Source organism: Falco peregrinus, chromosome 5 (assembly GCF_023634155.1).
Source record: "Falco peregrinus isolate bFalPer1 chromosome 5, bFalPer1.pri, whole genome shotgun sequence".
NCBI lineage: Eukaryota > Metazoa > Chordata > Aves > Falconiformes > Falconidae > Falco > Falco peregrinus.
In genome coordinates, this window is record NC_073725.1 from 25,303,675 (window position 1) to 25,331,108 (window position 27,434).

At 45.4% G+C, this 27,434-nt stretch overlaps 3 protein-coding genes across 6 annotated transcripts in view; 2 read left to right on the plus strand and 1 right to left on the minus strand.

The window, feature by feature from the left end:
* The window catches only part of PLA2G4C (phospholipase A2 group IVC), a 31,283-nt gene extending 20,976 nt beyond the window's left edge, over positions 1 to 10,307 (plus strand). The window contains exons 11-17 of the mRNA XM_055805895.1: positions 122 to 248; positions 357 to 478; positions 637 to 699; positions 2,216 to 2,311; positions 3,280 to 3,434; positions 7,268 to 7,436; positions 8,055 to 10,307. Of these exons, the coding sequence (XP_055661870.1) occupies positions 122 to 248; positions 357 to 478; positions 637 to 699; positions 2,216 to 2,311; positions 3,280 to 3,434; positions 7,268 to 7,436; positions 8,055 to 8,224 (902 nt within the window). The 3' untranslated portion in view covers positions 8,225 to 10,307. The remainder of the gene's footprint in view (positions 1 to 121; positions 249 to 356; positions 479 to 636; positions 700 to 2,215; positions 2,312 to 3,279; positions 3,435 to 7,267; positions 7,437 to 8,054) is intronic.
* A 4,144-nt stretch (positions 10,308 to 14,451) lies between these two features.
* On the plus strand, positions 14,452 to 16,545 carry DAD1 (defender against cell death 1). The gene is made up of 3 exons (XM_005232958.4): positions 14,452 to 14,782; positions 15,659 to 15,809; positions 16,348 to 16,545. Exons 1-2 carry the CDS (start codon positions 14,542 to 14,544, stop codon positions 15,787 to 15,789), a joined length of 372 nt encoding a protein of 123 aa, XP_005233015.3. The 5' UTR covers positions 14,452 to 14,541; the 3' UTR covers positions 15,790 to 15,809; positions 16,348 to 16,545.
* A 4,994-nt stretch (positions 16,546 to 21,539) lies between these two features.
* Positions 21,540 to 27,434, minus strand: part of LOC101916125 (T cell receptor alpha chain MC.7.G5-like) — a 99,762-nt gene continuing 93,867 nt past the window's right edge. For all 4 annotated transcript variants that reach the window (XM_055807066.1, XM_055807065.1, XM_055807064.1 and 1 more), the window contains exons 4-7: positions 24,141 to 24,398; positions 23,649 to 23,696; positions 22,356 to 22,461; positions 21,540 to 21,881 (exon numbers count right to left, since the gene is read on the minus strand). In XM_055807066.1, the coding sequence (XP_055663041.1) occupies positions 21,851 to 21,881; positions 22,356 to 22,461; positions 23,649 to 23,696; positions 24,141 to 24,398 (443 nt within the window). In that variant the 3' untranslated portion in view covers positions 21,540 to 21,850. The remainder of the gene's footprint in view (positions 21,882 to 22,355; positions 22,462 to 23,648; positions 23,697 to 24,140; positions 24,399 to 27,434) is intronic.

Here is a 27,434-nt window from a genome sequence, read left to right on the forward strand (position 1 = left end):
GTGTTTCTATAGATTTCATTGAATGCAGGGACTACATTTCAGTAATTCATGTGTCAGTTACTGTCTAATCAGATGTTTGGTAAGATAAATTACACTCTGACGTAACTTTTATTTTTCTTAGAGAGTAATTCAGATACCGTCATGGCATATCAGACTGCTCTTCTTCTACTAGACCTTGAGTTCTGTGCTGTAAGTGGGAATGATCCTAAGGAAGTCTTCAAGAAATTGTTGAATATATTGTCAGGCAAGTGAATGATGCTGAGATTTCCAAGTAGTCTGGTTTTACAAATGGTGATTTCTTCATTGTGCATTCTCGTATTTTCCTTTTCTTCTTTTCTCTCTCTTTAAGAAGACAGGGCAAAAAGTGCATCCTACCAACTGTGCACTGAAATGCATAATACTTGGGCAATGAAAACAAGGGAGGAAAGAATGGAGAGCTGTACTGAACTGGACAAAGAGATAGAAAAGGAATTGAGAGGCAAGTATTGTACATTAATATTTATCACAACAATGATTCCCTCTCCATCCCAGGTAGAAATGCCCACCTGCATTTGTAGTAAAATTTGCCCTGTAGGTTGACATCTGTTTCTTCACTGTGACTGAGTTTTGTGTTTTCTTCCATGTGATCTTCCTCAGTGCATCTTGGAGAAGAAGGTACTCTAGAAGGAGAGTTACAATCATCCCATGGAAACTCCCTAGGCAAGTTTATCCCCTTTTCAGTATCTTTTACTGCTTTTTGTATTGTATGTGCTTTGAAAAATTCCAGCTTTGGAGTTCTGTGAACTTAAATTCCAGTGTAAACCTTGGGTACAGCCACTGTAGGAAGATAGGGTGAAAACCATATTGCAGAATACGTGCCAGTGATATTCTCATCCAGGGACCACTTTCCAATATTCACAAAGCTTCTAAATCTCATGAAAGCACTTAGAATCTGCCTGCCTAAGTAAATAAAATCAGAAGCCTAATCCTGAACAATCACTGTTTCCCATCTATCTGCTCCTGACTGAGCCTGTGCTGTCAGCAAGACTTCACAGACATGCCAAACTGATGAAGTATAGATCTTGGCAGCTGCAGGTGCTGGATTACTGAGTGGATTGCTGTTGGACACCTACGGTGCCCTCATATCCAGTGTCTTTTGGAACTTCTATCGCTAGGGAAATTATGAAACAAAAAGTAATGAACTTAGATGTTTTAAAACAAATCTGGGTTTTCTTTACAGGCAACTCCATTCCTGCTGTGGGGGTTTTTTTGGCAGCTAATTAGCATTTCTGTCCTTTTATCTAAACGGAAGCTCATTTTCAATAAACTGAACTCATTTAGCCTGCACTTCAATAATTAATAGGCTCGGCTGTGGGTGACATGAGGATTATTAGGATTTGCATCAAAGAGAGCAGGAAAAGGACTAAGCAAGACACAAATGAGTTGCAAAGTAAAATTTCACACTGAAATTCCTCAAATACATTTGTCATGTTTAGCTGGTACATTACCTGTTTAGATCCAGGGCTCTCCTAGTTCCATCAGCCACAGTTCATGGGAAGTTTTTGGCCAGTTCCTTCTGGAGCGAACTGACCGGTATTCTGAGATTAAAGCTGGGCACTGCAGACAAGTCTTTTTTCTCTCCAATGCCTGTTCCAGGGAGTATTTTCACAGATAAGGCCTGGATTGTCTCTCTGTGTGCAGTACAGTCCTCCAAATTCTTTTACTGGGCTGATCTCACATTTTCCTTCATGATATCTTGATGTTCTCATGGCTTTCAGCTGATACCCCCCACCTCTTACAGGTCATTCTACTGGGTTGTATCATGGCTCTCACTTCACTCAGGTCACTTTCAGCTGGAAAGAAGTTGAAGAGAAATAGCCATTCCTCTGAACCACAGGAATGCTGTAACAGGCCTACAAAAGCTCAGGCCTCACTCTTGTACAGCACTGGTGAATGTGCTAGCTGGTGTAGGGCTCAAGTCCTGCACAGTTTGTGTCTTGAATGGCTTATTCAAATCTGTTTCACCTGTGCTAAGATCCCATTGCTTGGTGTTAATTATTCGAACTAGTGTGGTTCTTTCTCTTCTGAAGCATTCAGGCCTTGGCCCTCAGGCTGTCTGTACGCTATCTGCACATATGTTCTTTTACATAACACATGTCCCCCAGATTTTGTCACACCAGTAAAAAAGTGAGGTTCTCCAGAATCAGCTATGTTCTGAATTTATTGTCTTTCCCAGGACCACTGCAGGATGTCATTAGGATGATGTTTAAAACAATTGGATGCGTGATGACCTGGAAATGGGGAACGACTAATAACTTCCTTTACAAGTGCTGTAAGAAAATCCAGTGAAATCATGATTTTTTTATATTCAGAAAATACAGAATGGTTATGCTATCCAACTAGATCTATGGGGCAGAGTGCATGGGGTTCAGCAGAACTTTTATGCTGTGTTTGTGTGATGTTAAACCAAGAAAACAGTCTTTGCCATTTGCCTGCTTAAAATAGTGAGTTTTAAAAAGTTTAAAAGAGGCAGCTTTTCTTTGCAGGATTCACCCTCTCTTAACAGCAACCCATTATGAGCAGCAAATAAGCTAGTCTTGAACAGAATTATTTCACACTACTGGAATCCAGATCTGCAACATCATTGCAGATATATAAGCTCAATTATATCACATTAACACAGGTATCTCACATCACACAAACTGACCTTGTGTACAAAGGACAACAGCATTAAGCTGGAAGACCTATAGGACCCCTGTACCCTTTTGGAGCAGAACCTGAAGGACACAAGAAGTAACCTAAGGAGTTGGAACTGGACAGCTAAATTAATGAAATTGAGTTGTGCTCCTGATGCATGAGCAGTAACATTGGTCTCTAGGTTCCATTCCCTGCCCTAGCTGGATGTTCACTTATGGTAAGGTAAGCGAGGGCACCTAGTGTATAAGTAGAAACCTGCATTTAGACAGCTACAGTTAGGTGTCATGATCTCTAGCTGGCTCATGCATTCATTTTCCTCTCAAAGATCTTACATTAGCACTATGGGTGCATAGTTCAAGGGATGTGATCTTTTGATCTTCAAAAAGCCCATCAGCAATTCTGGTCTGCAACGGACCACAGCCAGAGAGAGAGGGATGTGGATTCTTCTTGGCAGAATACAGCTGGACAAGTTTCAATACATTCTTGGGGTGCATCATCAGTGAAGACCAATGGACTCCTTTTGGGGCCCATCGTGTTCGTGTGTGTGTGTATTCATTCATATATGTCTTTATGAAATCTCATTGCTTTTTTTCATTTGATTAGCTAACATTCAACCCTCTTACCTGGTCAGAAACAAAATCATTTCTTTGATTGATGCTGGCCTGGCAATAAATTCTGCCTATCCTCTGGTCCTTCGAGCACAGCGGAGAACAGATCTGATAATTTCCTTTGACTTCAGCTCTGGAGATCCTTTTGAGGTACATGTGTGGTTATGGCTTTGGAGAACCTCCTTTGGGGTCATTGGGTTGGGGACTACAGAAGTGCATTATAATCATTGTCAAGGCAATTTTCAAAGAAGATTGAATGGATTCTGGCAGGTTGGTATGCCGATTGTTACATTGTTTTGGCTTCTCTTCTAGACAATTGGCAGAAACAGATACTTGTAGAACATGAGCCATTTTGTCTGTCTTGTTCACAGGCATTGTATAATAACCTAGCAAGCTTATCAAGCTGTCAGGCTATCAAGGGTGCATCAAGGCAGCAGGAGGGAAAGCTTACAAGTTTCTTACCATCCTTTTTTTTGCCTTAGGGCTGACTAGAATTTTTCTGTGGGCAAGTGATATTACTCCTTCCTTAAGGGTAGTGGCTGACATTCATGAAGGAGAACCTCATCCTGCTCCTGCTCACCAGGACGAGGAAGCATGGTGTTGACATTGAATTCTTCCATATTGTTGGGGGAAATAGGTGGGGGAGGTACACTATACATAACTATTACCATTCCTTGCTATAGTTTCTGTTCCTTCCAAACACAGTGTTTGATCTGGAATTTCTTTTGGAAGTTGATTCAAGTTGATTAAGTGTAGTGTCTCATAAGAATTTAAAACGTTCTGAGATGTCTCAGATTGCTGCTTCTCTGGGTATTTTCAGTGTGGTCACTTTAGGGACAGTGGAGGCAGCTGTATCCAGAGGCTCTGGTTCCTCTGGGCATCTTACAGTAGGAGTTGAAAATAGATTAACTGATCTCTCCAAGCGCCCATTTCCACTTGACTACAAATAAGATTGTCAGGGAGCAGCAAGGGCCAGCTCCTCTGTAAGGGACAGGGTGCCAGGCTCAGTAACATGACCAGCAGGGCAGGAGCCTCAACACCCAGGGTCCAGCCCTGCAGCACCTGAGAGACAAGCAAGGCAGGTCTGAAGATGGCAGACAGGGTCAATCAGGAGTCCAGATTATTAGGGAAGTCCATGGTGCAAAGGCAGGTCCAGGGTCCAGCAGAGAAGCTAGTCCATGGTCCAGGGTGTGGATCAGTGGAGTCCATGGCCAGGCACATCCATGCATGAGCTGACCACTGCTACTTGTACAACATCAGTGAGGCCCCTGCGCCAATGGGAAGGGTACGGTTGGAGGCCCCAGGACCACTGAGACCTATTAGTGCATTCAGGACCCTGACAATAGTCTCCCCTCCCAACAAAGTGTGTCCTCATGCTTGGGAAGTCTGGGTTCAGAAGGGCCTTGCTGTAGAGCGATTTCATTGCTGCAGCTGTTAGCAGGCTATTTCAGGGGACCCCGAGCCAGGGCAGGGTCTGGCAACTGGGAAGAGAACATGGCACAAGAGGTTTGGGATTCGATAGGGGTGTTCTGGCTGGGGTCTAGGCCAGATTGGGAGTGAAGAAGGTGGGGCAGGGGCTTCTCAGGGCTGCCCCTGGCAAGCCTTGGAGGGTTGGCAGGCTTGAGGAAAGACATCACTCAGGATCCTGGGAATGGGTAGGAGCTTGGCAGTGTGGGAATGTCAGAGCCCAGGTCAAGGCTCAGCCCTCAGGAGGAGTCAGTGGTAAGGTCCTGCACAGGTGTGGGTCAGGCTCCACGTGTTTGTCACAGGGCTCAGGAGGGCCTGAGCTAACTACCAAGGGCTGGATGCTCCTAAGGGAAAGGAAGCCAGGCATGGTAACAGAGCAGGCAGGACGGGGCCTTGCCAGCCAGTGATCAGTTTCACAGGATCCAAGTGCATCAACCAGGGCAGGCTTGGAGATGGCAGTCAGGTTCAATGAAGGGTTGGAATGATCAGGCAAGTTTGCTGTGATGAGGCAGGTCCAAGATCAATTCAGGAAGTCAATATCGAACAGGATTAGTGGCAGGTAAGGATCAGGTCTGCTGAGGGTAACCAGTCCAGTGATTGCTGGGCAGGTCCATAGTGACGACACCATTCCAGGGTTAAGCTGGGAAGTCAGCCTTTTGGTCAGGGCCCAGATCAAGAGGACTAAAGGCACAGGCATGACTGTGGCTGAGCAGGAGAACAGTGCACCTAGGACATAGCTCATGTAGGGGTTGCAGGACCAGGTTTGAGGTTAAATGGAGCTCATGGCCACTTGGAAGGGTCTGGTCCTCACTACCTCACACTTCAACAAGAATAAAGCAAAAGGGGTTTGGAAAATTTAATTCTCCAAGGCAGAAGAGCAGAAACACTTACTAGTAGTAAGAGAAGCCCCTATCAGATGGCAGAACACTTTCTGACAGGCAGTATTTGCAGCAAAATGTATCTTTCACCTTTGAGGAGGTCTCATATCAGTATCTGCAATAATTTTGCTCAGTTTCCCTTCACGTAAATTCTTTCTACTTAATCTACTCCATTTCCTTTCCCTTTTTTTGAACAATTTTCATTACAAATTAGGGTAAGTGTACAATACTTTTCCTGTAATTGCCTCTGTTTAAACATGAGGTGCTGGACCATGTCCAAAGAAGGGCAATGAAGCCTGTGAAGGGTCTGGAGCACAAGTCTGATGAGGAGCAGCTGAGGGAACAGCAATCCTTTAGCCTGGAGAGGAGAAGCCTCAGTGGGGACCTTATTGCTTTCTACAGCTACCTGAAAGGGGGGAAGGAGGGGGGGGGGGGGAGCGGTAGGTCTCTTCTCCCAGATAACAAGCAATAGGACAAAAGGAAATGGCCTCAGGTTTTGAAAGTGGAGGTTTAGAAAGGATATTAGAAAAAAAATTTCTTTACTGAAAGGATGATCAAGCATTGGAACAGGCTGCCCAAGGAGATGGTGGAACCATCATCCCTGGAAGTGTTTAAAAATGCATACATGCAGTGCTTAGGGACATGTTTTAGTGGTGGACTTGGCAGTCCTGGGTTAATGGTTGGGCCTGATGATCTTAAAGGTCTTTTCCAACCTAAATGATTCTATGATTGTGTGATTCTATGATTGTGTGATTCTATGATCTATGTCTAGGGGATGAATTTTGAAAGCTTGAGTTAAAAAAGAACTTGCTAAGCTTTCAAAATGTTATTACTATTTCAGGAATATTATTATCATTCCAAGAAGATGTTGGGAGAAGTCTTCAGTATCTTTTGTGGCTACAAGAGTCATCATGTCTTTAGATACAACTCAACCTTTTCCCAATGGTGAATAAGGAAAAGGGATAAAACTGTAGAATCTAAGCCCTGAGGCAGATTTTTGGGGTGACAGAAATACCAAAGTGTCAGTAAGTGCCTGTCTATGGGAGAAGCCAGTAGTGTTCTTAGTGCCTAAGGCCCCATCTTTGGTTGTGAAGTGCATTCTTTGTGGAGGTGTTGTTGGAATGAATTGTGTGAGATGTCATTCACCCTTGGAAGCTTACATAAAGTGGCTGCTGTTCACAACCCTTGTGCCATCTAGAACAGAACATTGCAAACCCATTCAGAGGAGAGTGAAAAAGACCCAAAGGCTGTTTCTTCTTCTCAGCTCCTGAACAGTTGGGGGCAATATTTCTCAGGGACACCACAGAAAATCTCACTTTGTTGAAGCTCCCAACACAATGCTTAACCCAGTCAATATTTTCATGCAAAACCAAGCCAACATTAAAGTTAATGAGTGCCTTGAATCAAGTGAGTTATTGTCTCCCTTTGATGGTCAGATCCACCTAAGTGACACAGAGCAAGTTTTTTTATTTTGTTGGAGTGGTAGAGTGTTGAATTTTGTTAGCGTGGTAGAGCAACAGGAGGGATTGCTTTGGAAAGTAAAATTTGTTCAGAAAGTCTATGAACTTGGTGAGGTTTTCAGATTTGTTTTATAGATGCCAATTCCCTTTAATTTCGACATCTTTCTCTGTGTCTCAGACTATCAAGAAAACAGCTACATATTGCCAGAAAAACAGTATCCCATTTCCCAAGATAGAGAATCAGGAAATGGATGAGAACCACCCTTCTGACTGCTATATCTTCCGAGGAGACAAGTCATGCCCTACAGTCATGCACTTTCCACTCTTCAACAGCGTGAATTGTTCTGGTAACACATACTCTATGCAACTTTGTCTCTGTATATTTGCATTTCATATTCTCAACTTCCAGTGTCATGCATTCCGGAGTCCTTCTTTACTCAGTGCTGCTGCCACAAATGGACACAGAAGAAAAGGAACAGGGCAGCCTCTATGTGCAATGAGTAGAAGCTTTGCACAAGCATTAACATACCCTCTCAGATGTATGTCCTGAGCTATAAGGATTTTACACTCTTGGTTTGTTCTGTGAATCAGTGTAATTAAATTGTGGTCCTTCTCCTAAAGAGGAGCTGGGGAGGCACTACATTTGGAAGCCAGAGTACCCAAGTCTGGGATATTTACCACTGCTTCTCTTGATAGTTACTGGTGAGGAACAGGCAGGTCCAGAGAGAGACCTATCCTCCTCTCTGAGACAGCTGATAAAGCAGGTGATGAAAGAGCCACCCCCAGACTCTGATTGATCTCCTCTCTCTTCACTGAATGCAGCAGGATCTTAATGTGATAAAGAACTTGTATGTGAAACTTGCAGATCTTCAGGGATTAATGTTTTCCTTAAGTCCATGCTCTTCTTGAATGATGTTGTAGTATTCTGTTTGGCATTTACTTACATATATTGTCCTTTTTTCTAGATAAAATAGAAGAATACAGAAAGAGGTTTCACACTTTTTCCATGTTCTTCCCCAAGGAAGACATCAAAGACCTCCTTGAGAAAGCAAGGTTGAATGTATACAACAATAGCGGGAAGATTATGGATGAGATAAAACGGCTTGTGTCTTCCTCTCACAAAAAGGAGTTCTGAATGTGAGGGGGGGGGGGGGGGTGGTGTCTTTCAGTACCAGATAACAAATTCATGAATCGCCGGTAAACTTCACCCCACTGCATTTTTAATTTTGGCCATTTGATCTTAGTCTTCATACTGTGCTCTGTACAACTGTAACGTAGATTTCTCCATTTTCTCCCTTCTCAGCTACTTCTGGAAGTTCCTCTATAGTCAAAAGAACGAAAAAGCTGCTCTTAGGGAGTGAATCATTTGGCACATTTTAAACATATTTGTGACAATAAGATGGCCTGAGTTTCTTCTGAAGAGGCTCCCTTTAAAATTGGCTGAGATGGAGGCATCAGTGTTCACAAAGAAACTCCAACTGAACAGTGCTTGCACAGTGTCAAGAATTCCTTATTTTGCTTAGCGTGCGTGCTCAGCTTTTGTTTTACCTACTAAACTGTCTTTATGTCAACCCATGAGTTTTTGCAGTTATGCTTCCAATTCTCTCCCCCATTCCACTGGGGGGCAGTGAGTGAGAGCTGTGTGGTGCTTAGCTGCCTGTCAGTGTTCACCCACGACAATCCTTCCTGGTGCCCACCATTGAGCTCAAAGGGTTCAAGATAACATTGGATTTGATTGGAGTGTCTTAGACCAAATTTATACCTGTTCCAGCTGTTCAACTATGAATTGGCAGGCTCCTGCGCTTGTCACAGGTCTTGCTTACCTTAATGTACGTTAATCTAGTGCTTGTTAGTGGATTCTTTTGCTGTTTGCTGTACTAATTATCATCTTACTCCTCTGTGCCTGGGAACATTTTGCTAACAGCAATGGCGATGAACCTGGGATGGCAGGTGGCCAGGGTATCACTGCTATTCCTGTGTTGCTGTACTGGACAGGCTGGAACTCCAGTATGAACTCAAGTCAAAGGGACTGTGACCTGTGGCTAAGTCCGCACTGGAGCAAGTACAACTTAAAGCATCTGTGGCCATGGATAAGTCCATGCCAGAGCAAGTACATCTCAGAGCATCTGTGGCTGTGGGTAAGTCCAAGCTGCAGCAGCGGGTATGTCCCTGAAGAGACTGTGGCCCATGGTAAAAGGCCAAGCTGGAGAAGGTACACCCCTAAGGGATTACGTTTAATGGAAAAGCTCACACCAGAGCAGGGGCAAGGGGAGGAGCTCATTGCAATGTTAAGCCCTGTGGCCTGGTTTAAAGGGAGCAGGAATGGAGATTGCAATAGATATATGTTTAAATTGTAACCCATTATTTGAGTTGCATGTTACAGGAAGTACTGTAGCAGGAACCAGCCAAACCAACAGACAACGAGCCTCACAAGAAGCAGTGCAAGTGCAGCAGTGACCCAGCCTGAGTCATGCCTTGGGTGCCTAATAACTCCACACAACACAACACCTCTCCTGACCTGAGTGACTGTTGTAACAGACAGAACCCAAGTCGTGGACTTAAATGAACTCAGTGGCCAATTTACGGACATGTTATGGGTATTTTTACAGGAGTGGCCCAAAGACTAAGGGAATGATATCTATGTGTAAATCTAAAGACAGAAAAGGGGTTGGTGATTAATGAGGGTGTATTGGATGACGTGGGTCCTGAGTATGATGTAAATGGTATGGAATAAGGAGACTGTAGTCGATCTGGCGGGGATGGAGTTATTTTTTTCATAGCAGTTCATACGGTGCTGCCTTTTGTGACCAAAACAGTGTTGATAACACATGGATGTTTGAGCTGTTGCTGAACAGTGCTTACAAAGCATCAAGGCCTTTTCTGCTTCTCACACTGCCCTGCTAGTGAGCAGGCTGGGGGTGCACAAGGAGCTAGAAGGGGACACAGCCAAGACAGCTGACCCCAACTGACCAAAGCGATATTCCATACCATATGGTGTCACGCTCAGCAATAAAAGTTGAGGGAAAGAAGGAGGGAGGGGAGGATGTTTGGAGTTATGCTGTTTGTCTTCCCAAGTAACCATTACGCGTAATGAAGGCCTGCTTTCCTGGAAAGGTCTAAACAGCTGCCTGCCAATGGGAAGCAGTGAAAGAATTCCTTATTTTGCTTTGCTTGCATGTGCAGCTTTTTCTTTACCTATTAAACTGCCTTTATCTCAACCCATAGTCTTTTGCACTTTTACCTTTCCGGTTCTCTCCCCCATCCCACTCAGGGGGAAGTCAGTGAGCAGCTGTGTGGTGCTTAGCTGCCTGTCAGGGTTCACCCACAATACCTTGTTTGAGCAACAGAGGTGGGACTAGATGACAGCAAGAGGTCTCTTCAAACCTCAATGATTCTGTGTGGCTATGTACTACCAAACTGCTAACCCACCAATAGCACTGTGTGGAAAATGCTATTTCCTTAAACCCAGAATAATGCCTTTCAAATGCTGACACTCATTGGAATTCCAGCTGGAATTCAGGGACCTTGATTGTGGGCAGCGGATATGCAGAAGTTACTCCTTCAAGGACCCTGGCTCTAGCATGTTTGCCACTTCTGTGGTGTGGAGTGCCAAAGCACCATGAAAAAGATGTTTTCTTGGCAAAGAGCTGTCATTACACACACAGACTGGCAGAGTGATGTGGCTTGCCACAATGAGATAGAAACATTTTGCAAACATTTTTGCATGTGATAACTTAACATGCTAAACATCATCTCTGTTGTTTTCCAAATGAGCTGCATAGCACTACGTGTTCACTGATTTTGTGCTCTACTGCATGTTCACTGGTTTCGTTGGGCCAAGAACAAAAGGAGCTCGTACTTCTGTGACACACACCAGAAAAGAAAAACACCTCCTTCAATTTTGTTTTTTACCTACAGCCACAATTCAAGGCAACTACACTGTCAGTGTGAGTCCACACTGCAGGATATGTTCATATGAATTGCTACAGCAAACAGTTATCAGGAAAAAAATATTTATTTGCCAATGCAGATGAGAAACTGAGCCCTCAGTTCCTGCTTGCTTGGTAAACCTCTTGGGTGACAGCCTATACGTTACATGGAGTACATCCAACATGACTCCTCCCAGTACCAAAATTCAGTTGTGGGAAATATCTTCACAAAGAGGGAGCTATATTCTAGACAATGCCACAAGACTGCTGATGATTGGCTTAAACTCCTCCCTTTACATCTCAACTTAATCTTATTTCTCTGTGTTATTCTTGCTGTTATGGTCTCGAGACTAGTTAGGAGCAATGGTTCTGTGTTTAGTGAAATCAAGATCGCTTCCTCTGAAGCCATGGATCTTCCAGTCTGGGTTTCTTGAGTGGATCTCATTTATCCAGAGGCATGTATGTTTAAGGGAGACACTTCTGTGCTGCTATTCACAGCTGAATTCATCTGCAAGTACACCATTAAAAAGTGTGTTTCACCTAGGCTTTGGTCAGATGTCCCAGACAGGCTCTATGAATCCTGCCTCATAGTTAGGTGAGAGGAACAGAGGCCCAGGCAAAACTCCCAACCAATATGCAGTCATTTCAGACAGACTTTCATTTCCTTTGAGAAAGTAAAAAAGGAAAACTATTATTAGGCATTGGAGGTGGGGGGTAGGGGTGGGGATAGGGAGCCAAAATCTTATGAGAAATGAGGTTTCCCAAACATTGCAAGATTTTCCAGAGTGGTTGAGGAATCTCTGCCTCCAGAGATATTGAAAACTCATCCGGACATGACCCCAAGCAACTTAATTTCACTTTGAAGTTGTATCTAACTTTACAGTGGACCCTGTTATGAGCAGGAAGTTGGATCAGATGACTTCCAGATACCTCTTTCAACCTAATTTAGTCTATTATTTTAAATCCCTTTTTTGGGGTTTGCTTGTTTTGGTTTTGTTTGTTTGTTTTAATTTGGAAAAATCTGTCACACTAGGATCCTTGCAGGACTTCCAGTCTGAAGACACACGAGGTGGGATTTGCCTCATGTGACTGCCTGCCTATGTGTGAATGTATTTATGCGTATCTGTATGTCTCACGGTACAGAGTGAAAGAGAAGAAACAGTGGGATTCAGCTCACCTGTGTATCTGCACAGTACATCTAAGAAGACTTAGTGAAGTTTCACTTGATCAAGTTGCCTGTCAAGAGGCACCCAATGCCATGAAAGAAGCCAGAGTAACCCAGATACATGTATAGATGTTAAAAAAGATACTGTTGATCCCAAAAGTATTTCACTAGTAACTGTCTGCCAGTTAAACTCTGCAGTATTGATCACCACCTTTTGAACTTGGAGACCCACCATTTTATAATTCACCTCTCCATTCCATAGCTCACCAGTATTTTGTGTGTAGCCTGGCTCTGGCCTAGCAATTGTTATCCCATTGACAAAACAAACATTGTTCTTCAGGGCCATGGAGACAACATCAAATGCAGGTGTTCTCCAGTGAAAGGAGATTACTTCCAGCCTGTCTTTCTTCGGTCATCAGCATGGCATGTTCCCATAGGTCCCAGCAATCCTGAGCACCACCAAAATTGTTGGAGTGCCTCAAGACTGCAGCCACCGTCTTCACCCAGGACACGGTGTCCTAGAGTTGTCTGGGTTTGGTGTGGTGAAGAGGAAACCCTACAGTTCCTGATGATTGTAGATGTGAATATGCAGAGGACCCCCACAAGAGCAGCAGTTGCTAGCATTTGGGGGAAGAAGCAAGGGACATGGCTGTGGAACCCATTCCCATACATGCCTTTGCTCCTGTGCTGGACACAGGCAAATGATTATTCCCAGAAATACCCAAAAAATAGGCAAGGACCAAGGGAAAAAGGTCCCAGTCCTCTTACAGGCACTGCATAGACACCCTGGGGGAATATGCATACTCAGGTCCCAGTTTCCTCCACAACCAGTGAAACACATCAGGATACCAGAGGCTATAGAAGGAACACAGGTAACCTCCCAGACTGTGTCCTAGCAAAAATATGTTGTTAATCCCATCTCCTAGCCACAAATAAGCTCAGAAATGTAGGTGTCTCCTACAGGATGAGGCTCCTTCACAAGGCACTGGAGGCATGATCAGAGGATGGGGCATCTGCAAACATCCCAGCTCAGCCCTACCATTTACAGACTTGGCTTTCGAAGGGGAAACATGCTGCAGAAGTTGAAGCCAAAGAAGGGAACGTGTCCATACTTCACCTGCCCAGCCCCCCGATGGGTGCATTCCCTACCATATAAACACAAGTGTTATTTCTTGTGGGTACATCTATCCCTGTCCCAAGCACAGGTAAGAGGACATCCACAGGGAGCAAGTACACAAGTTAGGAAGGACAAGGTCTCCAAAGATTCAGGCTACAAGGACTGATGACATGATGTAGTTCAAGCAGCACACAAACACCACTTCTGTCAGAGGGCAGGGGATAGAAAAATGCCCCACATTCATTTCAAAGCATGTTCAGGAGTATCAGCTGTCCAAATAGAGACCGTCCCTGCTGTGGGAGAGGCAGAAAAGCTAGAACTACTTAAACAGAAGTTGGGTAGAAAAGCTCTGCTTCTGGTGTCTTGAAAAGTCTTCCCGCCCCCAGAAAACCTAAAAACAGCAGAGTCATTGTGCTCTCAAGTCGGGCTCACCGTCGTGAGTTTTTAATCAAAACGAGGGAAAGCAACAGTCTGCCTTTTCCCAGCTCTGAGAAGGGGGCCACAAAATTCAAGCTTCCACCGCCCTCCTCGGAGAAATTCGACGGCCTTTCCTCAGGCAGTCAGCAGGCGCACACGTGCACGCACGCCCCGAGCTCCCCCCTCCCGCGCAGCGGAGCCGCCTCAGGCCAGGGCGCCCCCAGCAGGATCCCCCGCTGCCAGCGGCCGCGGTTACCCGGGACGGACCCTCTTCGGCCAGGCCGGCCCCGCACTCGGGTGTGACAGGCCGGCACGGGCCGCGCCTGCCCCCCGCGGGCAAAGCTGCCCCGGCTCTGCGGGGGGACCGGCCCCAGTCCCGCCCACCGGGGCGGCGAAAGTGCCCGCGGGCAGAGCCGGCCGGGGCCGCAGCCCCCCGCAGCGCCCCCCCGTACTGCGACAGGGCGTCCTGCAACCAGAGACCCCCAAGCCTCTGCAGCGCAGATGCCAGCGCTACCGAGGGCCGACCACGGGCCCGGGCAGCCGCTCTCGAACCCCCCGACGGCTCTCGGACAAGCCCGGGGACGCGGCCCCAGTAAGCCTTCGGCGCATGCGCCACGGGACGCGGCGGCCCGCCGCTCGCTGCCCGACACGTACGCAGGCGCAGCGCCGCCGGCAGCGCCCCCTGCTCCGCCCCGTCGGGGGGAAGAGCCGCGCCGGCGTGCTGGGCTCCTGCCCCGGCGGCGGGCTGGGCCTGCGCCGCCCGCAGCGCCCCGGAAGCGCTTCCTGGGGCTGCGTCCGGCCACCTCAGCCGGGGCGGAGGGACCATGTCGGGCGCGGCGGGGTCGGGCGCGGGTTCCGCGGGCTCGGTGGGCTCGGTGGTGCGGCGCTTCCTGGTGGAGTACGGCAGCGGCACGCCGAGCCGGCTCAAGGTGCTGGACGCCTACCTTCTCTACGTGCTGCTCACCGGGGCGCTCCAGTTCGGCTACTGCCTCGGCGTCGGCACCTTCCCCTTCAACTCCTTCCTCAGCGGCTTCATCTCCGCGGTCGGCAGCTTCATCCTCGGCGGTCAGTTCCCCGCCACGCCTGCTCAGCCCCCGCGCGGTTTTCCCTGGAATCCTGTTCACAACCGCGCACTCTCCATAACAAAACCTGAGCCTCCCACAACGATCGCGGAACCCCCAGCAACATCCAGAGGCCCCTGGACATCAGAGAGTTGCTTTAGAAATGCCGAGATCTCTTGTAGTAACCGCAGGATTCTCTTAGGAGCCACAGGCATTCCCCAGCAGCCCAAGAGAGCCACCCACTGCAGCCCTCAAACGTACCCTGGCAGGCAGGGAGTCCCCATAGCAATCCCCAGCACCCCCTCCCTTCCCCTGTAACACCCAGGTCTGCTCCCAGAACTCCCAGGCTCCTCGGCCAGCCTGCTCCACAGCAGCTTCGAGCCTGTGGTGGTCCTGCCGGCGTGCGCCACAGAGCCTGGCTCCTTATCAGCTCCAGGGTGTCCTTGCTTCTCCCTGACAATCAAGGAGCCTTCACTTTTACTGTCTCGCATTGCTGTCCTTTAGCAACCATCCCATGGTGAAACCCCAATCATAGTAATGATTACTTCAGGGTGTTGCTCTTCTGTAATACCCTCCAAAACCACCTTGTTCCTGTACAGTCCTCCCCAGCACACCCAATGGAGGACATAGAAATACCCACATTCCTATGCAAGTCCCATCCTGTTATAAGCCTGTTCACCTCAGGACTTGGCCGCCCCTAATAGTGTAGTGCTATGCCAGTGTTCCGCTCATGTTATAATAAAGATAGGAGTTACCTTCTCCTGTGGTACCCTGGTGGAACAGTGACCCAGACTGGGATGGACTGCCCCAGGAAAACTGTGCTTCCCATCATGGCTTCCTTGTGTGATTGCTAATCTCACTTTCTTTCTCTGCCTTGCAGTTTGCCTCCGGATCCAGATCAATCCCCAGAACAAAGGCGAGTTCCAAGGCATTTCACCAGAGCGGGCGTTTGCTGATTTCCTCTTTGCAAACACCATCCTCCATCTTGTCGTCATCAATTTTGTTGGCTGAGCTCTAGAAGAGACTGTGAGGTACTGATCAGTGGGGTCGCAAAAGGGTCAACCACAGCTCATGCAACTTTGATACTTTTATAAACTAGAAAGATAATGAATCCAGGAGTCCTAGCTCCCAGCTTTGTCTTGGCCAAGCACTGTTAAGCTGTGGTCCTCTAGGTTGATACAGGATTAGGATTTACAGCTTTCTGGTTCTGTGCGTGTATTTTTTGGCTTTTATCATTTAAAAGGCAGTTTAACCAGGAGCATTACAGAAACCTACCCACATGTCTCTCTTATGAGAGAAATATGCCATTCTTTGCACAAGGGACTTTGGGAGCTGGAACTCCTGAGCTCTGTGAGGGTTGTCCTGTTTGGAGGCCGTGGTATGGCTCGTGTCTGAGTATGAGTTTCTCAGCACGTAAAACAGGGAGTTTAGGACAGGGAGAGTTTGGTGCTGGGAAGTGGAGGACATGCCCTGTCACTGTTGCCAGGGGCCACAAGATCATTGGAGCTTGTGGGGTATGTCCTCTTCCTTTGCAGAAATGTTGCTCATGTTGCCTTTCTCTCTTTCCAGGTCTTGAATTGCTCTTGAGCTCTGATGCCAAAGCCTGGCATTGGGCAGTGCTATTCCACAGCAGACATTTAACTGCTTCCTTGGTGGAGGGAGGAGACACAGGGCTCAAGATTTTCCCCACAGACTACCCTATGGAGGGGTCTGCTGCCTCATTACAGTTACTGTAATCCTTTCCATCAATAAAAACCCTTTATAGTACTGCAGTCTTTTTCCTATTGGTGTCAAATACAAAGGTTCTTCTGACACCCAAGTTACCTCAGGCATGACTCCCTGTTTTTACCCACCTCCCACCCTTTCTACCCAGCAGACTTTTTTCTGTGCCCGAGTTTTGGAGGAAAACAGGAAGTCAGTCAGTCATCGTGGCAACTCATTTGTTCCCTACCCTTTTCATCTCCCTGTTTCAGCTTCAAGGCTGTGGAAGATTTGGGTTAGGCTGTGGTTAGCAGTCATGAATGGGAGGAAGTGGAGGGTGTCCTTCAGCACATCCCCAGGTACACCTGTCTTCCCGCAGGCCTTCCCATGTATCTCACTGGTATGTGGGGCACAGCTGGATGTCCCAGCTGGACTTACTAGCTGATTAAGGTCTGGTAGTGATACAGCCACCCTACCACAGTGTTCAGTTCGGTGGGCTGATAAACCTGAGGATGTTGGAAGGGGCTGCCTAGCTGTATCAGTGCCTCAAACAGGGCTGCACCTGAGCTGTTCTGGGTCCATGGAGAAGCTCACCCTTCAGACTTAACTTCGTTGAAAATCCTTTCCCCTCTTAAAGCACTGTGAAATGCTTAAACACAATGGCTTTGGCTCTTGACTGTTGCCTGAGCCCAGGCTAGCTCCTGCGTTTAGGTCAAGTGCTTCTTTGTCCTGATGGAAAATGAGAGCCCTGTGAGGATCAGCTTATGGGCACAGAACAAGATACTAACCCCAGCTAGCCCCTCCACACCTTTGGCTGTAGAATTTACTGGGGTTACCTTCGTGCAAGAGGCTCCATCCTTGACACTGATCCTGCCTCGGGCTTGTTTGGTTTGCCCTGCAGCTGAAACACTGGATAGGTAAATTGTGCATTAAGGCTATGTGACAAAGAAATGCTTGTCTGCTGGCACTCAGGAGGTAAAACATGGGGTCTGATAGCTTCACCCTCCCAGCATTGGATATGGCTTCTGTTTACACCATTTTCCTTTTAGCATTTTCAGCTGTGCCGCCGACAATAAACCCTTTAAATCAGGGGTCCTCAAACTACGGCCCACGGGCCGGATATGGCCCCCCAGGGTCCTCAATCCAGCCCCCGGTATTTACAGACCCCCCCGCCGGGGGTTGGGGGGGGAGACCAAGCAGCCACAGATGCCGGCCCCCTGGTTTAAAAGTTTGAGGACCCCTGGTTTAAAGTGTGAAACCTGGGACTCCTAAGTCTCTTAGCCTAATACAGGCTCTGAAGAGCGAGGTATGAGGGAGCAGGGTCTTTACTGTCTTAAAGGATGCTGTCTGGGTCTGTGGTAGGAACAGAATTAAGGTCAGCTCTGACCTCGTCACCTTCCTCCAGCCCCAGACATTAAGCTGGGTTTGTTTATAATGGTACCAGCATTGTACCGCTGGGGAGCAGGCAGGGGACTCGACAGCATGTAGAGATTGTAAATGACCCACCGAGACCTTCTTTCCCATAAGAAGGGCCCTCTCCGAGGCAGACCCATGGCAGGCACCCAGTATGTTTGCAGGAAGAGGAGCAGCTCAGGCTGTCCCCTTTGCTGCTGTTGCAAGCTGCGAGTGCCTCCCTGCAGGTTTGTGTGACTCGGTCTCCCCACGGTTTGGCTTTAGAGAGAGCTCCAGGCTGGGACCCTCCTGTGGCCACGTCTAAGAACTGCACGGGAGTCTGCAGAAAAGGAACAAACGGGGGGTTTGGGGGGGCTGTCCCCACCCCACCTGTTTTTTACCGGCTTGCAAAGCCTTTAGTTGCCATAAACTCAGCACTAGAGTTCAGGTCCTATTAGAGCTACTCCCATATCTGAATAAGCTTCAACAGTTCTATAGATACCTTCAAACGCTGTGCCTTGCTTATAACAACCGTGCTTGGGTCCCTACTCACACTATGGAAGAGGGCAAGAAGAGCGGCTGTTTCATGTACAGAACTATGTTTGAGAGATGAAAAATGTCAAGGAGGGTTCTTCCTTCAATAAAACCCTCAGAAAAGATGCAAATTCATCTCTCACTCACAGGTGGGTGGGTATCAGGGGCAGGAGCTGTCATAGGGGAAAGGGTGATAGAGATGGACTATGGCAACATCTCTTTTCCTGTAAATGTGAGAGGACTCTCTGACCTGCTCCACCTTCCTCCTTTCTGTTTTGGGTAAGGAGAAGCGAAAAGATTTTTCTGCACAGATTAACAGCCTGTATCACAGGGTGCAGAAGCCTATCAGCAAATTCAGAAATCATACACACTTCTAAGGTCTCTCCCCACCACACTTTATAATGTATTTTCTCTCCTTCTTTCTTCTGCCTATGCTATACATAGCTCAATCTTTTCTGCTGTACCCAAAACAACTCCTCCCAGACCAAAGCGTAGGCTGCGGTGAGGGGACAGAAAGGGAGGGTACCTTAATCTCATTTGACTGTGGCTTGTGGTCTAACGGCTGCTGTTCTTTTCCACATGCTTTTCCTCCTCCGTGCCACATGTCACACCAGCCCTGCTCCCCCCACCCCTTGTTTGTGCTCCACTTTCCAGAGGAAGTGGTTTCTGCGGTAGGGCGTAGAGTAGAATCAAAAGGTGACCCAGATCTCGACTGTGGCGTCATGGAACTGGTGGTGCATCCCCTTCCTGCCCCACCTGGGCCATGAGACCCCTTCCACGTCCTGTCCTACTGTGTTATTTCCTGCCTTTGCTTTGCACTGTGGTTTTTCTTTCTTGAAATAAACAAGAAAGCACAAAGTTGGGTCAGGGGGGTGGGGGACAAGGGGGGAGAGCACATTGCAGTGGTGGGAGATTGAAAACCTAATATCTGAAAGTATCTTTGAACTAGACCTACAAATTCAGTGTTTTGCCGATCACAGGCAAAGAGTTACTTTAGTAAAAAGTCTTTACCTGTACACTCATCTTGCCACTTGGCAGATCTTATCACTTAGGTGGTTCAACCTGGAGGAGAAAAGACTGAGATGTGGAAACAAAAGCAGCACACTGTCCTTCCTCTTTGACCATATATATGGCTGAGAATGTGTTTGAAATGCAACACAAAAAATTTAACATGGATATTAATTTTAAAAAGTGATGCTAAAGGTAAATGAGTGTGGGAACTTTTCTTCCACATCTCTGAAGGTTTCTGGAATGAGGTTAATCAGTTGGAAATCTGTCAAATGCAATGACTTGTTTTGTAATTCAAATATGGTTTAGGCAGCTTCATCAAGCTGTCTTGTGACTGGTAGACCTCATTATGAATGAAACTGTAAGCTTCAAAATCTGCCTGGAATTTAGCGTTTAAAGGGCTGTGGGCTTTCTACAGCTAGAGAGAAATTAGAGATTGATGTGTCAAGGGAAAGGCAAGAGAATGAATCCCTGAACATCTGTACTATCAAATAATCAGGGTAATAGACCCAGACAGTTTGAAGTTGTTCCTTGGCAGGAGGGGGTCAGTAACTTGCCACCCTGTGACAGACCATCTGCTAAATGATCAGGTGGCAGCACCATAGCAGAGACCAGGGAGACTTTTTTGTGTTGCTGCTCAGTCAGATCCTGTGGCAGGGATGCTGGCATGGTCTTCAGATAGAAACCCTCTCCCCCATGAAGCACCAGGGCTTTTGACTAAAAGTATCTGAAGCGTAAGCCTTTCCAAAATCAGAGTTCCTTGCAACGGCTGTGAATCTAGCAGGGTGAGAAATATCCCATGAGGGGGAATCACCCCCATCAGTCTGGTAAGGCTTTCCCTGCCACTCAGTTTGGGCACTGGTGTGAGGTACAAGCAAGGTTCAAGCTTTGCAGGGAGGATGTGTTTCTTTCCAGAGCAATCTCTGGTGCTTCAGAAGAAGACAGAGAAATCGATGGCCAATCGATGTCCCAAAAGGAGAAAATTTGATTATCAGTCTTGCCAGTGAGACAGAACCTGGAGACACAATCCGGTCAGTTGGTGTCGTTAATGCAAAGCAGGTACCGTGTTCTCTAGCAGTGCTTGGGAGTGGGGGACATATACAGGCAGGGAGCTTCAAGCTCCTGTGTTCTTCATAGCAGTAGACATCTGCCTTCAAGAACCTGGACCACTTACTAGTTCTCCTACTGTGGGGAAGCCATATTTTACCATTATCTTCACATAGCACAGAGTCTACTCTTGGAGAAGTTCTCTGCTCCATTCACCTCTCTCCAAGCCAGCCGTGCTATTATCACCCAGACACAGCAAGGATGTCATGGAAAGGGACTTTGTCCCTGTCCCAGCAGTGGATCCAGTGCTGGGGTCCAAGTCATGCTGAAGAGCAGTGTCTGGATGCCCCTTCCCTCCTTCACCCCAAAAGCCAGTCTCATTCCTAAAGCTCATCTGAAGGGTAAAACAAGTTCCTCAAACTACAGATGGAAAAGACAAATAAGTTTCTTATTTTTTATAAGAATTGTTTGATCACAGCCAAAGGCCTAAAGAAATGCCAAGACATCAGTGTGGTTGCTAGTACAATTCAAGAATTAACAATGTACAAATTTCATATGCATGCACTATTTCCAAGATGTGTACGCATGAACAGGTAGATATTTCAGTATAGTTTTATGCAATGAGTATGAAAAGAAATTGGGAAATCTAAGGTTGTTAAACAAAAAGAATAAAAGTAGTTTGCGTTTTTACTAAACCAAAGCCAAATCTTAAGCTGGTTTAAATTCAGAAAATCTTAAGGCCAGATAAACTTTAAAAAATACTTTAAAACGTTATTTTGTTTGGTGATAATGAAATGAGAATTTCACTGAATTCAGGAAATTCAGGACTTCTGGAGACCTAGTAGCATATCTTGCCGGGTGGGGGTTGCGGGAGGATACCTTGCTCCGATCTAGCAAAAGATAGCAGGACATGGTTCCTAGCCCCTCAAGCCTCCCTTTGCTTTTCAGAGTGTTTCATTTGCAACTGAAATGGTGTCTGTGGGGCTACACTAATACCTGCATACCTGCAAGCTACCAAGAGTTGAAAAATTCACATTCAAGTGATATTTAGCTTGCAGTTTTCAATAAACAACACCGTCCCGAGCAGAAATCATGTGTAATTTTAATGCAAGTAATAATGTTTGGCAATTTATAGTTACAGCAAACTATGCTTCATGCAAAAAGAGGTATTGTCATGCTAAACCAGTCAGGCATCTAGGGGAGCAGAATGCTGAACATTTAAAGCTTATTTTTGAGTAGTTTTATAACAAAGCAAATAAAGTGATTTAGACTACAATGGCTGGCAAGATACACAGAAAAAGCAAGTGATATCCCTTGCAACAGGAATGCCTGTGTTCCCTCTTGCACACGATGCTCTGGTAAGGATTTTTTAGCAGGTATTTTTGGTACCTCAGGACTGCACCATCTGGTTACTTTCATTCCTGTTAAAAAAATAAAAGTATTTTAAAGTCATTATTTGGGATACAGTCGCAGCTACACAGTTGTGGACCTGAAGTGTCTACACAATAGAAAGAGGAGAAAGAGACACTGCACTAAAACTAATATATTAGGTCTGAGGTCTTAAAGTCAATAAACATCAAACTCCCTGATGTCAGGGGATGAACCTGATGGATGAATGCAGACAAGGGAAGAGGTGGATGTAGAAATAGATGAAAGAGATGTCTAGAAAGAAGAAAAAAGTTAAATTTGCAGGTGGATAAGGAAAAGTATACAGACTTGAGGGGGGTGCAAAACCAGTGATATGGCCAAAGGAGCAGAGGCATCTTACTGTTGGTAGACATAAGGTGTATGGATAGACTGCACAAACAGTTACTACAGAGAGAAGAAACATCATAGCTAATGAAGTGATCGAGATGTTTTCTGTCAGAGGTCTTACCATCCCCGTGCATACTCACTTTTTTTTCCGCATAAGCATCGTCATCAGCACATTAAAAATTATTACTTTCATTGAAATTATTTTCAGGCTCAGATGTGATAAGGACAACATGTTCAGATTTTCATCTGTAAAAGTAATAAAGAATGAAAGTCACAGGACAGCCTCACTGAGATATCCTCACTTCCAGACAGATTTAAAAGCACTTCTTAATGAAGCTGTTCCATTTTGCATGATTGAGTCAGCTAGTGGGAAGGCTAATGAGACAGTGAGCAGGACTCTCTGACTGATAGACTTTAATTTCTTCCAGCTCATGTTTCAAGGGCCAGGTTTTCATTCAATAGCCACTTAATTATCCAATATGCAAGTCTGCCAACATCTAGCTGATCTAATTACAGAGTATTATGAACCCAGGATGCTAGAGGCATCCCTCCTCCGTCTCCCTAAAATTTTTTAAGATGGGCAAGGAGAAAACAAGTTATTCAACATTTTATTCAAAGAACACGAAGTCTATTTGGTTTTTCTATTAATCTTAAATTGCAAAGCCATTTTCATTTGAAAATACATTTATCTATGTTGGGGAAGAAGGGAGATGTCATCAAAAAGTCACTTTATGTTTCTTTTTGACAAATTGTCTGAAATGACTGATCAAATCAGCCAAATTACTGATGAGTATTTTTCTGAAGTGGTATTTTGTGAACATTTGGCTGTTTCCTTCTCAGCAAGGCTGCATGTTTGCAAAAGTACAGCTATTATGCAAACAGGGCAAGTGCAAAGGCAGGCTCAGCTCCTTTGAACTAGCAGGAACCGCAATTGCTTAGGCTCCAGCACTGGCTAGTATACTCCCACAGCCATGAGCTGCAGCAAAGCTTGCTGAGGTGCACAGTATCTTTACTGCAACCCTGCTTCTGAGCACACACTGGAGAAACCACCTTGTTTATTAGGTGCTTGTACAACCAAAAATAAAAACAATGCTTTTGAAGTGTGAAATGCAGACAAACATCCAGCAAGGCTGACTCATATCAGTACCTTAAATCATTATGTGATGGGGTGTAGTTGTTTGGCTGGTCCTAGCATAAGCAGGTAGGCACTGGCTTACACTGGTCACATAAAACTACCAGCTCAGATCCGGAAGACTACATTAACCCAATGACTTTCAGCCTTGATGTTTAAAGCCTGTTGGGCCCTTTTGGAAATTTCCAGTCTGATTTTTTTGCTCCAACAGGAATTCTGCAAACAAGGAACATTAGCAAAAACCTGGGGAGACATTTCCTCTAATCAGGTCAAGTTTACTCCTAAAATGCTGTGTACATACCTGTCCTGAAGTGTAGAGATATCCCTGTAACGCAGACAGTGCTGGCACCTGCAGATAGTAACAATAAATTTAATTAATAACAGAAAGGTACTTCTTCATAAGTTCATAGAGCTACCTCTACTTAGAAGGGCTGGATTAGAGTTTCTGGCCAGTAAACCCTCCCATAAACACCCATTTCTGCTGTTTTCAGGACAAGCATAACATATGTTCTAATTAAACTTTGGTGTCTCATCAGACAAAGGAATTTCAAGCTTTTTAATCCCCATAGTGTGATTTTAAGATCTCTCTGCTGTGACAGTCTACTTGACCCTTAATCTTGTTTCCATCAAGGAGGAAGGCAAAAGAGAGCAACAAGGCAAGATTCCTCTGGAGTGTGGAAGCATAATTCAGCATTGCTTGCAGGATTGGGAGACGTGAACAAGTCATGCTCATACTAATAGCACAGACACCAGAGTACTTTAGCCATGTACACACATCCAACAATGCCATTACCACTTTCAGGATCCTCAGCCTCCAGTTCTCCAAAGCCCTCATGATTTGCACCACACCACATTTTATCTTTCTTGGCCCAGTACGTTGACAGGTAGCTCGCTTCTGGTTTGCTCTCAGATGTTGTCACCTCCACAACAGCACTTGTCTGCTTATCAGTCCCTTTAAGCTTTCCAGGGGAGTAATCTGTGATAAGGCACATTTCCAAATCCTCATCATCTTTAGAGATCAGCTTGTATACTGAAGGAGATGGTGTAACATCTGAAAATGGAGAAGAGGCATTAGATGAGAGTACACAGTCATAGTTACTTCAATTTAATATACAGACACTTATGTGAGGTTTTTGCATGATTCCGGTGGGAAGTTGCCTGGTCATAGGGATCTTGTACTAGGACACCTTTAGAGAACCAAGGCATCCACAGCAGATGATGCAAGAGCTACATGAGACTTATGTTGATTTATATTGTGAGACAGAGAAAGTCATCAGGCAAGATCCCTAGAACATCTCAAATGATACTCACGTGGGCACCCACACTCTAGATGTCCATATCTAACCTAGTCATCCCTCTCTGTAACAGCTCAGTCCACTTTGCTCTGCAGCCTTGGCTTCCTTTTGGATCTTGTCTGGGGTGCATCCAGGACTTGTGTGTAATGGGCAGAGAGCACTCTTGCTTCACTGCTACAATGACATGTAATGTGTCTGGAAAGAACTGAGCAGCTCAGGGACATTCTGCCTTTTCTGCAAATGTGTAGTCAAATCCACCACTGACATTCAAATTTCCACTTCTTTTGCCTGTCCTGCGGGACTGTGGATAAACTACTAAGTCTTAAGGATGTCCACATTTACCAGCAGTTTAGCTAATTTTGTTCCTATGGGAGAAAGCTAGGAAAGCCACTGCAAAGAACACATGGTTGTATTTAGGGAAAGAAAGACAAAACAGATTAATGTTTCATTATGTTCCACCATCTGACAGTGGTGCAAGATTTTTTTTTACTAGATTTTACCTTGTAAAAGAGGTGTTTGGGGAACTAAAGGCTGCAGATATGACACCTGGCATCTATTTCTGTTTTCTTGCTTCAAATCTGCTAGCAAGTCAGACTAGGATTTTCCACACATATCAAAACGCTACCTGTGGTTAAATTCTTTTATGCGCATTTAGCTTTGTAAACTTATACTTTAAGCATACATTTCATCTTGTCCAGCTCTTGAAGTCTTATTCTTTGAAAAGGTGCTTTCCTAAATCTTTGTTCATGTGTAATAGTAAAATGGCATGTGCATTGCAGTGCTCTAACAACGAACAGATGAAATATCATTAAAAACATACTGTAGTCAAGATGCAGATTTGGGGCTCTCAGCACCCCTCTGGCTGCATTTTCCATTTGACTTCACAATCACAGGTTTGAACCGGAGCTTCAGTTCACATTTATAAACTAACAAAGTGTTATCATGTAGGATTGAGAGTTTAGATTAATATTTGCTTTGTCCCTGTTCACACACCGCACTGAGAAGTAGTGTATTGTAGCGTATTGTATAGGGTCTTGTAGAAATACTAAAATTGTATTTTATTATTTTGTAGAAATTATTATATTTTAGAAATACTAAAGACCGCATATCTCTCAGAAGAAGAAATTTGAATTTCTTCCCATGCAGACAGTTTGGACTAAATCTTGGCTTTTAGAAAGTGTCTCAATATCTTATACAAGTGAAGATCCTATTTCTATTACTGAGGTAAGTGCTTTTCATCTGCTCAGTTGCCAGTTGTCAGCACCTCAGAGAAATAGCCATACTTCTTTATTAGTATGATCTCAGAAAAAAACTAATCCACAAAGCCTAATGGTTCATTCTCTGGCCCTTCTGAATTGCAGTTCACCAATCCCAGCTTTGTCCTGGCTTTGAAAAACCTGATGAGATTGTCTTTTTCTAAACTACACAGGATATGGCCTAATGTACGTTCTGACTCCCTCAATCCCACTCCTCACGTCCCATACTCCCAGTTACTGTTTTAGAAATAGATTTCAGTGATTGTCTGTTAGAGAGAGGAAGATAGGAGCAGATTAAAAGCTTGATGGTAGATCCCTGTATAAAGTACAGATAAACCAGGGTACATCGTTGTCGTGGAGTACATGGATATGAAACAGAAGAGGAGGAACTGATAGAGCTGTTCTGCTTCTCTCTCATAATGAGTATGATGCTTTCTGAGAAGCTACCTATCTACCTTTCTCCAAATTAAGGTGTTTTTCTCCCTTTCAATCTGTGCAGTGCTTGTATCTTGAGCAGATAAAAATACAAGTTCTGTGTTTTTCAGGCAGCTTCAGCACCATCTGTTTTGCAAAATACTCATTTCTCATTCTTGCTCAGAGTGGCTGCTGGCTTTGTTCTGGTACTAGAGTCTTTTTCTGGTAAATTCCTTTGCATATTTGCACACTGTTTTGAAAGTCTGCAGATAGTCTTGGTAAATATCAGCTATTACAACCACAGCATTGTGACCTATGTTTCCTATTATTCTGTCTCAATGAGTTGGCGGATGTGTTGGAGATACTGTATAGATATTTATGACTATGTATTTGCAGGAAAGAAAGAAAAAAAAAAGATAGGTATTTGCAGGAAAGACTGAGAAGTAAATCATGATACTCCTAGCTGTCCACCCTGCCTAATTTCATCTTTACTGAAGGATATCTTCCAGATGAAGAACAGGAGCTGTTGAAATGCTATTCCTGACCAGTCTACAGAGGAAGCCAATTCCAGAGTCTGATTTCAGGGAGACAGCAGTAGAAGTCTGTTCCAACATCAGACTGAGACATACGGCTTTTTTTCCAAACAAGCTGCAGTAGTAATCCTGAAGTGGTTTAACAGCTTGTATTACACAGAGATTTCTCTCATTCTCCATTCCTGCCAAAGCAAACTCTGAATCTCTGGTCAGACTGGAATTGGTGTGATAGGGGTCTTTGATCCTTTTACCATTCCTCAACCTGAGACACAGTATTCCATGGCTAGAGTAAATCTGGAGCTATGGCCCAACTCAGAGGAAATATATGCCCCCTCACATACTCATACAGGCTAATCCTGACCATAAAGGAGCAACTCTAATGACTTAACAAGCACTTTAGTGATGTCTTCCAGCTGTCCTCCAATGGAGGTTCCAAAAGGTCTACCAGAGGTCTTTTGTGAAATCTGCTGGCCCTGCATGGATGATAGGATGTCAGCCGCAAGGCTAGATGTCCACATTTGGTATCTGAACCTTTCTCAAGACTTCCAGTGCTTGTGTCTGGAGGCATTCAGATAAAAGACGCCAGATC

What these genes read in the sequence shown, in the direction of transcription:
- DAD1 (XM_005232958.4), top strand. Translation starts at nt 14,542, where the DNA reads ATGTCGGGCGCGGCGGGGTCGGGCGCGGGTTCCGCGGGCTCGGTGGGC. An exon ending in CGGCAGCTTCATCCTCGGCG is followed by an intron (nt 14,783 to 15,658) that starts GTCAGTTCCCCG and finishes TCTGCCTTGCAG; the next exon opens with TTTGCCTCCGGATCCAGATC.